Here is an 11,445-nt window from a genome sequence, read left to right as displayed (position 1 = left end):
AAGAATCTATAAAATTAAAGTAGGTTGAGGGTAAAGATATGAGGGGCGGCTGAAAAGTTCAAGGGCTAAAGCTCTTAGTGAATGAGAAGTATAATTTTATATTTTTCACTTTCCAATGAATTCAACCACAAGTAAAAAAACTTTTGCTAATTATGAATTGAATGACTTTATGCTGCTGAAAAAATATTTATTCAATAAAAGATATTAATTCTATTTATTATATTACAAATAAAAATTACAATCTAGCGGAATATAGAACGATTGCAGAAAAAGTATTCTTAAGCATTTCTGCAACCAGCCTTCTTTTCCTCTTCTTCTTTCCATTAAATCTTAGGGCACTCCTAGACAGAGGACACACCTTGAGCGGCTAAAAATTAAAACAATAAAATATTATTGAAGTGGCTACGTAATAAGCGACCAGTGAGTAGAATTTCTGAACGGCAATGGCCGAGTGGGAAGTTAAATTGAAGTTTTGATTCTCGTCTATTGCTCTTGTGGCAAGACAGATGGCCCAATTTTAAAAATAAAAATATTACAGACGAATTATTAACAACCAACAGCTCAAAAATGATGCTCAGCAATAAGCCATACGTCGCTCTTTGCCAGCTGAGCTCTTTAGAAAAGGATGAACAGGGCTAAATCGCCTGCACTATTTTTGTTGTACTGTTTTATATTATAATCTACTTTGCTGAAGTGTAAACAAATAGTAAATAGTTTAACAATAAATTACATAAATAAACCGAAAGGCAACAGAATTTGTGCAATGCTACTTGAAAGACAAACGATTTTTTTCCTACATCGAAATGTTACTGGAGATGTTGAGTGAAGCGATTGCGACAAACCCAGTTGCAAGAGATTTTGTGATGAAAATAAATAACGTACCAATTCCACTATTTTTTGAAATTGGCGGCCGTCGTAGTCGAATGGGTTGGTGCGTGACTATCATTCTGGAGTGCGTAAGTTCAAATCTCCGTGCATGAAACAGAGAAAAAATTACAGAAAAGTTGTTTCTAATAGCAGTCGCCCCTCGGCAGGCAATGGCAAACCTCCGAGTGTATTTCTATCATAAAAAAGCTCTTCATAGAAAATATCTGCCGTTCGGAATCGGCCTGAAACTGTAGATATCTCCATTTGTGCAACAACATGCAGACGCATGCCATAAATAGGAGAAGAAAAGGAGCTCGGCCAAACACTCAAAAAGGGTGTAAGCGCTCGGTATATGCAAGGTTGCTTCGAAAATTACTGCAAGATTACTTCGTAAATTACTTTCACTAAGCCACAAGCACTACGATAAAAAAAATAATTCAGAATGTGTGGACAACATTAGACCTTTAACCATGTAAAACGAGCGCGCAGAATTCTGCTCGTGAACTCGCTATGATGTGGCAGCCAAAGTTATTCTCACAATTTTGCTTCGGATAGTCACACCTTTTGATCTACTATCATCCTTGATAGTCACTGGTCTAGCGCGCTTAACCGCGAGCTTGTAATGGAAGGCTTCAGATGAATTTGAGGCGTTCTGTGGCATTTTCGTTTCGTTTCTTCATCTTGCGCGAGCACAGAGGATGTGCTTTGAATGTGCTAACAAAAGTTACAGATGCCTGAATCTATAAATCGTTGACTTTCATGCCCGTTACAGCGTTTGTTTCTAATTTAAAAAAATGTTTTGAGACTAAGTTTAACACTCAAATACAAACCTCCTCCTTTTAGACTTCGTAGATTAAACAACCAGTTTCTTACGCTCTCATCGGGAGACATGTATCTTGATGTAATACCTGACTCCAATCTCCATTCGAAACTACACAACGAAAATCGAGTTACGAAGGTCAGTATATCTTTCTATTATACTTCAGTATATCTATGTTCGACAAAAAATGGGGTCTCAAGCCACGTTTCGTACTCTGGATGTACAATTTAGTGATTCCGCCAATTTTGACATATGGCTGCCTAGTTTTTCGAAAGGGCTATAACACCACTAAATTAGGCAGAGTGTGCTCTGCACTCCTTAACGTCATTCTACACTTACTTCCCATGTTGAAGGATGTTGGTCTGTGAAAACAATCTGTATTACGACATTTTAGCATTTTGGGGCAGATTTCTCCTTTTTCTGTACTTTGTACAGATCTCCCCATCTACAAATTGGGTTTTGAGGGTTGCGCTAGGGCTAGCTTTTCAAGCAAGCTGGATTATAAGTAAAACGAATCTGCACTGATTTCTGTTTTCACAGACGCATCTAAGAGGGAATGTGGAGTCAGAGCGTGGATTTTCTCTAGATCAGCCAATATTTCAGTCTCCTTCAAGCTTCCGAAAACTAGTAGTGTTTTCCAAGCAGAGGTCTTTGAGATTCTGCAGGCATGCAAAGTTCTGAGGGATCATTGTCGGGAGTGTCGCCTTGTTTCAGCTCTCTTCTGGTAAACCTGTAAGGAGAAGATTAAACTTCTCGAATGTTCAGGAATCATTTCTCTTAACTGGGTTCCAGGGCATAAGAACATAGAGGGAAATGAAATTACCGATGAGCTTGTCAGGAGGGGGTCGTCAGAATCGTTTTCAGTTGTCCCCATTTCGAGCATCGGTGTACCTTTGATTGTTGTTAAAGAGAAACTGCGCAATTTCTTTCTTAAAAAAGCATAAGACAGATGGAGTTTTATCTTATCGTCTGCTATCTCAAAAACACTTGGGCTTCAGTATGTCAGAAGTAGAACGCTTCAAGTACTGGGGATTCCCGGGCATTTAATTTCTAAACTCATAGCGGTGGTCACTGGTCACTGCGATATCGAAACTCAAGAAGAGAAGCTTGGACTTCCGTACAACCCCCATTAGAGAAAGAGACTGTGAAACATTTTCTTTGCAAATGTTCAAGTCTGGTGACTAGGCGGCTTGAGATTCCTTAGTGTGCCTTTCGGGGATAGCCTGAGCCAGTTGTTCAGCCGTTTCTCTCTTCTACTACATCAACAGCACTGGATGGCTGCAGATGGTTTTTCTTCCATTCAGTTTTTAGATGTTTCGCAAATAGTGGTCCCGTGGTACTCTTGCCTAGATGCCAATCTACCTACCTAAGTTTAACACTCAATAAATTATTATTTTTGTTTTTGTTTTTAAGCTAAAACGGTATTAGGTTGGCTAAAGGAAATTTAAGTTATTCAGACAAAAGTATTCGACGGCCTAACATTCTGTGTTATTCCCTGACTTCAGGACATTTGATAATATAGCTTACCATTCCAATAAGGAAGTGCTTAAGCATGAGATTAAGTATACTACATACTTTTTTATGTTAAAAGAATTAAAATAGCGATTATCACCAAATGGTAGACAAATTTCCGGCACGCCACACTGCAGGCAGGACTTACATGCGTGCGCACACGAGAACACAAATTAACGCTGACATAATTTAATCAACATGCGATTCAAACGCACATACGTGCCTCATGCCTCATGCCACATGCCACATGTCACATGCCACATATGCGTTGCCGCGAACCCATCAACACGAACACAAACACGCCAGGCGGCAAATGTGATTTGTTTGGCATAGCAGCACCAAGAATTTGAAATCCAAAGCAATACCGGTCCCCAGCAGCGAGTGACTAGCAGCGCAAGCAGAAAAACAAGAATTGTTTTGGCGCGGTAACAAATGCAACAAAAGCAAACATAAATGGAGATTGCCACATATCCATTTAAGAGAATTCAGAAAGTAATTCAAAATACTTGTATTTCCTTACTCGGCGTCCAGCCTCACCACTGCCAAATTATTGCATGCCGCTTCATCAACTAACGCATATGAGCTCGTAACTGCATGCAACAGAAGACGGTACCACCACCAACAACAAAAATAATAATAAAACCCATATTGCAGCTTTAAGCATGGACGAGTGTTTTATAAATCGTATGTGTTTGTGTGTTTGCGATCAACTTAGTCGCTTTAAGACGGGCAATTAATTTAAATTGCGCATCCACTTTAATCACCAACAGACGTACAAACCACCATTCACATAAAGGCAACTTAGGGCAAACACTCAAACACATGGATGCATACCCTGTAGGGATAACCTAAACTACTGAAGGTATTTCCTGATTAAGGGCTAGTGCGATTTCGCTACTCATATCAGTTTCAAAACAGAAGAGTAACTGCAACGAAATGGCCTTTTCGGGCACTACGATTAGAGATTCTTGCGATTGGTCCGGTTTTTCATGCTATATGTTCCGGGCCGAGTCTTAAAAGTTAGAAAAATTTAAATTATAAAGTTTACAAAGTAAAAATTTTGAAACTGATGTACAGCGTTTGCTATATTTTACCTACCCGCATCGGTCATTACTCGCTGCACTAAAAAGCATGGAGCACTAAATAGATTCATTTATCAGTGCTCCAGAAAGCAGGCATTTTAAGTAACTAAAATATCCAGCTAACCTGCCTTTGCCGATATTCGGCATCGCATTGAGTTTAGCCAAGTCCAAGCTCTATCCACATTTGAGTGTTAAAGCACAATTTCGACACGACTTTCCGAAAGAGAAACTCCAAAGGCTGTTCGCGGTACTATATAATTAAGTGTCGTAGAAAATTATTATTTGCTAGCGCGGCGGTTGGACTGCCTACACAAATTCGATTGAAGTTGATTCTTGTCATTAAGCTTTATATGCAGCCATGTCATCATACAGGCTTTGCTTCCAAGATCCTTTGGATCAACCTCTACGGCGTGAGCGTTGTGGACTCCAGTCTAAGGACATTCTACTGATGTCGGTCGTAAATTTTCACACACTATGTCCAATCTATCGTCATTTACGCTCGCGAATCTCAATTTCAACTGGCCTTTGCCTACCTCGGATGAGGAGCTCATAGTTTGACTTCCAGTTGTCGGGCCACCATATGCGCAGGATGGCTCCAAGGCAGCGATTTACGAAGGTTTGAAGCTTTTTTGTTCTTGCGACGGCCGCAGACCATGTTTCACTGGCTAAAGGAGTGCTGATTTTATGTTGGGGCTAAACATTCTTAGCTTTGTTTCCGTGGTTAGCTGTTTGGCGTACCAAATATCTTTGAGCAAGGCAAAGAATGCCACAGTGCCACCGTCTAAGGATATTTGGCTACCTATGTAGGCCAATTTGTTGATATCTTCAATGAGTTGTCCGTACAACGTGATTACGCCAAGCCTAGAACCATTCATGGTTCTTCGTCTCTCTAACGTTTATCTTCAACCCTCTTTGTGCGATATCAAATCGATGTCATCAGCATATTCGGGATCATATAGATGTTCCATGATGATTGGGCTCCAGATAATGTCTCTGCAAGGTTGAGCGTCAAGAGCATTTCCAAGCACAAGAAATAAAAGCGGCGACAGAATGCAGTCTTGTTTCATTCCAGCAACTGATTCAATGAAATTAGATAATGCACCGTCCAGTACTCTTTAGGAGAAAATACATCGTAAAAAGTCTTTTGCCGATCCTGTAATCTTCTCAAACTGTCAAACTCTGTACGGCTCTTGGGTTCAAATCGATAACCTCTTGCCTTAATTAGCAAAACAAGCAGTAAGCTTGGATTCTTAGAATACCGGGTCACATTCGCATTGAAAGAAGCCAGATTGCTGACAAGCTCCCAAAGAAAAGCATAAATGACTTTGATAGGTCCCAAACCCTACTGTGGTAAAACTATTTACGTTGAAAAAATATGAATAAGGAGCTGATAGAGAACTATATTGCGGTACTCTTATACGTTTTAAGTACTCCAGAACACTACTAAGTAATATCTGAACTTATCAAAGAGCACCATAAGAATACTTACGGGTATTCCGATAGAACAGAAAGAAACTGCAATACCTCAAGGTTCCTGGATGAATCTCTAGTAACGGATAGCCCTATGAATTCTAGAGGCTTAGGATTCTTACTAAAATACTTCGTGGAAGTAAGGTCAATGCCCATGTTTTATATTATTGAAGGGGGACTTGAGGTCGCTCATCATGCCAAGCTACCCACATCACACCGACCTTCGGTCTACCTAAATACAACGGCTCATGCCTTCTTGGGAGAGAAATTAGGACCAAAAAATCCGAAGACCCTTGTATACCGCTCGTACGTCAGGGTATTGTCTCATTATTTGTTTGCCAGTATACAACAGCGGTCGCCATAGCCGAATGGTTTGGCTCATAACTACCATTCGGAAGTGCCCGGGCTCGAAACCCCAGGCACGAAACACTAGTTGATAGAAAAGACTTGTTGCTCCTCGGCAGACATGGAAAAACCACCGAGTCTATTTCTGCCATGAAAAAGAGCTCCTCATATGAAATCATCTGCCGTTCGAAGGCGGTGTAAAACCGTAGGTCCCTCCATTTGTGGAACAACATCAAGTCGCACACCACTAATAGGAGGAGAAGTTCGGGCAAGCACCAAAGAAGAGTGTAAGCGTCATAACCAATTGCTCCGGCATATCGTCTATTACCACTGCGACTGCGCAGGCTAGAGCATAATTTTGATTTTCGTAATTATAATTTGTCGAAAATTACACGGGTATGCAATTATCATAAAGAGGATGCAAAGCGTACTAATCCGAGTTTGTTTAATTTTGTACTAGTACCGAACTTTCGAGAAAAGTATCATCAAAAATCATCATAAAAACCATTATCTTCACAGTCTTGGGCAAAGCATAGATTCCGTTTGGCATTCTGCTTATATGACCTAGCCATCTTATTTGTTGGTTCTTTATATACCTTATTACATTTTCTCATTTTAAAAGTATGTCGAGCTCTCCACTAAATCTTACTCAGTGCGCGCCATCTGCGATACAGACTGGACCATATATTTTTCTGAGTAAACATAGAGAAATGTATTCATAAAGAAGAATTGTCACTACCTAGGAAATCACTGTGTGAAGCTCATCAGTTCTTTATACGAAAAAAAGAAGAAGTAATACGAGCAGCTACTCAAGGTTCTAAACTCAGTAGAAGTTCAACAGTATATTTCTCTGCAGGGCATGCTGTGACTCGTATGGGTATGTATGAGTCTTGCATATGCGTGTGGCTTTCACGCCCGCATGATACGACTGTGCGCCATGCAACGCATGACTTGGCATCCAATAGAACACCAAAAGCAGCAACTGGGAACAGCATTGTTGCTGTGGTGGTTGTTGTTGCTGTTGTTAGTGTGTGCGTTTTGTTTCTTTTTGTTGCTGCAAATGGCATGCGATACACAAGTTTTTCATTTTGGCATAACCAACTGACAGCTATCAACATGAAAATGTCAAGTTCAAGAGGGACTCAACGCAAATGCCTGCCAGCTAGAGGACTAGACGCTGTCGCTTCATGCCTCCGGTGCGCTCATAACGCAGTAATCGTAGCAATCGTACAATAGAACTTAAGTCCAAATGCAATTCGAACTACAATTAAGTGAGAGTATATGCAGTACTCCAACCACTCCACTAAATTCCACTCCTCTCCAGGCAATATGATTATTATCAACGTTAGTCAGGCAGTGCCCATCAACGGCGATAATAGCACAGAGAGTACATACTCTTACACATACATAGATACACACATACGTACATACACAGATGTTCACATAAATCACGTATTTGTACAGTGTTGAACCTCTTCAAATGTTTGTATGTATGCATAAGTGCGTGCGTAAATGTAGTGTACGTGGAGCAGCGTCATAAGAAGTGGATTAATTTTGACGTTTATGGCATTTGGCTCAGCATTAAGTGGACTTAAGATTTTTCCCATTGACTTGGAGTAGAGGGTGGCAGTTGTTGCTGGCAAAGATGTGCGCTATGCATGACAGAAAGCTGGAGCACGCACTACCCAGCTGCATGTAATTACAAAAGGCGTCTTCAGTAGCGGCAGATAAGAAATATATATTTTTAAATGTGAGCAGGTCAACTTTTTACAGTAAATTTTATACTTAAAATGTTTATGCATAATTGTTTTTCATTCACGATAATAATATTTTATGCTTGTATTCGACAGTGCCTATAAAAATTAAAGAAATATAGCTTCTGTTTTTGTATCAATACAATAAATATTTTTGACGCAAATTACTTGTGCCTCTTTTCATGTTTTATCACAGAATTCGTTGACCAAAAAATTTGCAGTTAAATAGTTTATATCGATGACTTTCTACCACAACAGCTGAAGACTGTAAGTAATAGTTTAATTAATCGCCACCTTGAATGAAAGTCCACGCCATGGATTCCGACCACAGATCCCACAGACAAACATGAAAAGCTCTTTTTGCACGAAGGTTCGTATTCAATTTATGTGCTACTACAACTTTGAAGCATTTATCAGTACGAAAAATACTAGAATAAATACAGCAACAACGATGCCAGCCTTGAAATCATCCGAAGGATAACTCTTGCCAACAGGTGCTACTTTGCGCTAAGCGCGCAATTGAGTAGTAAATCCTTCTCGCGATGAACAAAAACAAAACTCTAAAATACGCTCATCATACCGGTACTTCTCTAAGCGCTGACAAGTGGTTAGTCAAAAAATCTGATGCAGCCGCTCTTGGAGATTTCGAGAAGAAAGTACTTCGCAAGATTTTTAGCCCTGCTCGCGTAGATGATGCTTACCGCATTCGAATGAGTCACCAGCTGTATGAACTATACGCAGATATTGACGTAGACAAACTAGTCATCCTGCAGCGATTAAGTTGGCTCGGTTATGTCGACTGCATGGAAGGCACTGCTCCGGCAAAGAAGGTGTTTGAGACGGTAATTGGCGAAGAGGACGGCCTCGTGCCCAGTGGAAGGACCAAACTAAAGATGACCAGACTCCTATTGGCTTAAGAAACTGAAAAAGGTGTGCGGAAAACAGAGACTAAAATCGCTAATGGAATGAGTAAAAGAAGTACAGAAACGGCTGGATGGCGATAGAAACACTGTCATCGTTGTAAAGGGTTTTCCAATAACAGGTGTTATTTTGAATAGGCCGCTATTTCGGTAGATGTCACTTTTGAAGCGGTCATTTTTTGATATTTGACAAGTAGAAACTGCGCCATTAATAACAATGGAACGATATACGCTTAAACAATGCTGTTTTATTTTTATAATTTTTATTTTTAATTTGATTTTTTTGTATCTGGAAATTACTTCCTTACTAATTTGCTTATGTTAAAAGTATGACCACACCTGTTGACGTCCAAAAGAAAAAGGAAGGTTTATTTTAGCTAACATAAGTTAGCTGCGGTTCAATATTAAACCTCGCTCACATATTACATCTCGTTCAGAGGAGATAATTTTATCGTATGAACATGAACATTCCCGGGCCCAAGGACGACAGTACTTCACTAAACGGAGAAATTAGAATTGTTTCCAGCAGAGCCGTTGGAGGTAATTGGTTTATCGCCAGGTTGAATGGCTGTGCCCCGACTCACAGCCGTATCGTTGCTGCCTTCAACAATCCTATCTTCCGTTAATTTGGAAGGGTTCACGTTAGGTAGAAAACAAATTTTACGAATAGGTCTCTTGAAAAATTTTCCTTTACATTTCAAAGTGACTACTCGGGTTAGTCCATCAGGTCCTGGATGTATTTCAACTATGCGCGCTAAAGGCCACCTGCCAGGTGGACATCTTTCGTCATACATCAGAACTAGGTCGCCGAGTTTAGCATTGATACGAGTAGTGGTCCATTTCGGACGGCTTTGTAGTCGACTGAGATACTCCGAATACCAGCGACGCCAAAAGTGTTGTTTTAAGCGTTCAACCATACGCCACCGACTTAATCCAGAAGTAGCGAAATCAAGTAAGTTTTCATCGGGAATATTAAGAGTTGGTTCTCCAATTAAAAAATGTCCTGGTGTAAGTGCGTCGCAGTTTTCCTCATCTTCATTGAGCGGACAAAGAGGACGCGAATTCAGGCAAGCTTCTATTTGATATAAAAGTGTAGTCAACTCTTCGAAATTCAAAACGCGGTCTTGCAAGACACGCTTAAGGTGAAATTTTGTGGATTTTACCCCAGCTTCCCATAAACCACCGAAGTGTGGAGAGGCTGGCGGAATAAAATTCCAAGTTGTGCCTTCGCTAGCAAAACATGCTCTGAGGTCTTCCGGTATTGATGCTGTGTTGCGCTGATGCATGGTGTGCAGTAGACTGCTGGCACCAACGAAGTTTGTCCCACAATCTGAGTATAGTTGCGTACATTTTCCTCTACGTGAAATGAAGCGCCGAAAAGCTGCGATAAAGGCCTCAGTAGATAAACTGGAGACACATTCCAAGTGGACTGCCTTTGATACCATACATAGAAATATACAAATATACCCCTTTGATGTTCTAGCATTACGAAGAGACGATTGGCGTACATCAATTGGACCAGCAAAATCGACGCCGCTATGTAAGAATGGTCGCGCTGGAGTCAATCAAACCGCTGGAATTTGTCCCATAAGTTGTTCTGCTACTTTCGCTGTATATCTAAAGCATACCAAACAACGCTTTAATACAGTTTCCGCAATTTTACGCGCATTTGGTATCCAATAATTTCGCCTAATGAAAGTTATCATTAGTTGTATACCCCCATGTAACGTTCTTGTATGTGCGTCTGTAAATAAAAGTAGAGTTAGAGGGTTTTTCTTAGATAACAAAAAGGGATGTTTCATATTCTCAGGTATATCAGCGAGTTGTAACCTTCCTCCTACGCGTAGAAATCCTTCTCCACAAATGAAAGGGTTCAGTTTCTTGATCGGATTGCTCTTCTGTAGCTCACCTGTTTGTAACAATTGCTTTATTTCTTCATGATATTCGTCAAATATAACAGACGATTGAATGCCGATTTCAACTCTGCGGCTGTTAGGTTTCCAAAGCGTCGAGGTTGAGAAGTTGCATTGTAATAAAAACGAAAAATATAGGCAGTCACAGAAATTGTTTTACCTAAAGTAGAAAATTTGTATAAAATTTGTGGATAACTTGAAGAATTGATATGCAAGATGTTGACCACATTTCGTTTTTCAAGGGTGGTCTCCTTCCTATAGTCAATATCGCTTGGCCATGCACTCTCGTTTTGAAGTAGCCACTCAGGGCCATGCCACCAGAGAGGATGAATTGATAAATTGTCTGGTAGAATGCCTTTCGTTGCACAATCTGCAGGGTTGTCGGATGTAGGAATATATCGCCACTGGCTGACGTTTGTAAGACGCTGAATCTCCGCTACGCGGTTTGCTACAAACACTGTCCAACGAATCGGCTCCGCTCTAATCCACGCTAAAACTGTCGTACTATCGCTCCACAAAGCAATATTTTCAACACACCCCTGCAAAGATTTAACTACCTTATCTACCAGTTGGGCAAGTAAATGAGATGCGCAGAGCTCCAGCTTAGGTATTGTGAGTAATTTTACGGGAGCCACCCTTGTCTTACTCTGAAGCAGTTGCACAACTACTTCTCCATTTTCCATAATTGTTCTCGAGTAAACCACGGCTGCATAAGCAACTTGCGATGCATCACAAAAACCATGTAAACAGCATCGCCTTGAT

At 40.5% G+C, this 11,445-nt stretch overlaps 1 protein-coding gene across 1 annotated transcript; it reads right to left on the bottom strand.

The window, feature by feature from the left end:
• Positions 1–9,267: 9,267 nt before the first annotated feature.
• On the bottom strand, positions 9,268–10,056 carry LOC129236956 (uncharacterized). Its single transcript, XM_054871288.1, has one exon. It carries the CDS (start codon positions 10,054–10,056, stop codon positions 9,268–9,270), a length of 789 nt encoding a protein of 262 aa, XP_054727263.1.
• Between the last annotated feature and the right edge of the window lie 1,389 nt (positions 10,057–11,445).

This window comes from Anastrepha obliqua, chromosome 1 (genome assembly GCF_027943255.1).
Source record: "Anastrepha obliqua isolate idAnaObli1 chromosome 1, idAnaObli1_1.0, whole genome shotgun sequence".
NCBI lineage: Eukaryota > Metazoa > Arthropoda > Insecta > Diptera > Tephritidae > Anastrepha > Anastrepha obliqua.
Note: the sequence above shows the minus strand (reverse complement) of the source record. Positions and strands in the feature narration are given on the sequence as shown.

Coding starts and splice junctions, on each gene's coding strand:
- LOC129236956 (XM_054871288.1), bottom strand. CDS start 10,056: ATGCATCAGCGCAACACAGCATCAATACCGGAAGACCTCAGAGCATGT.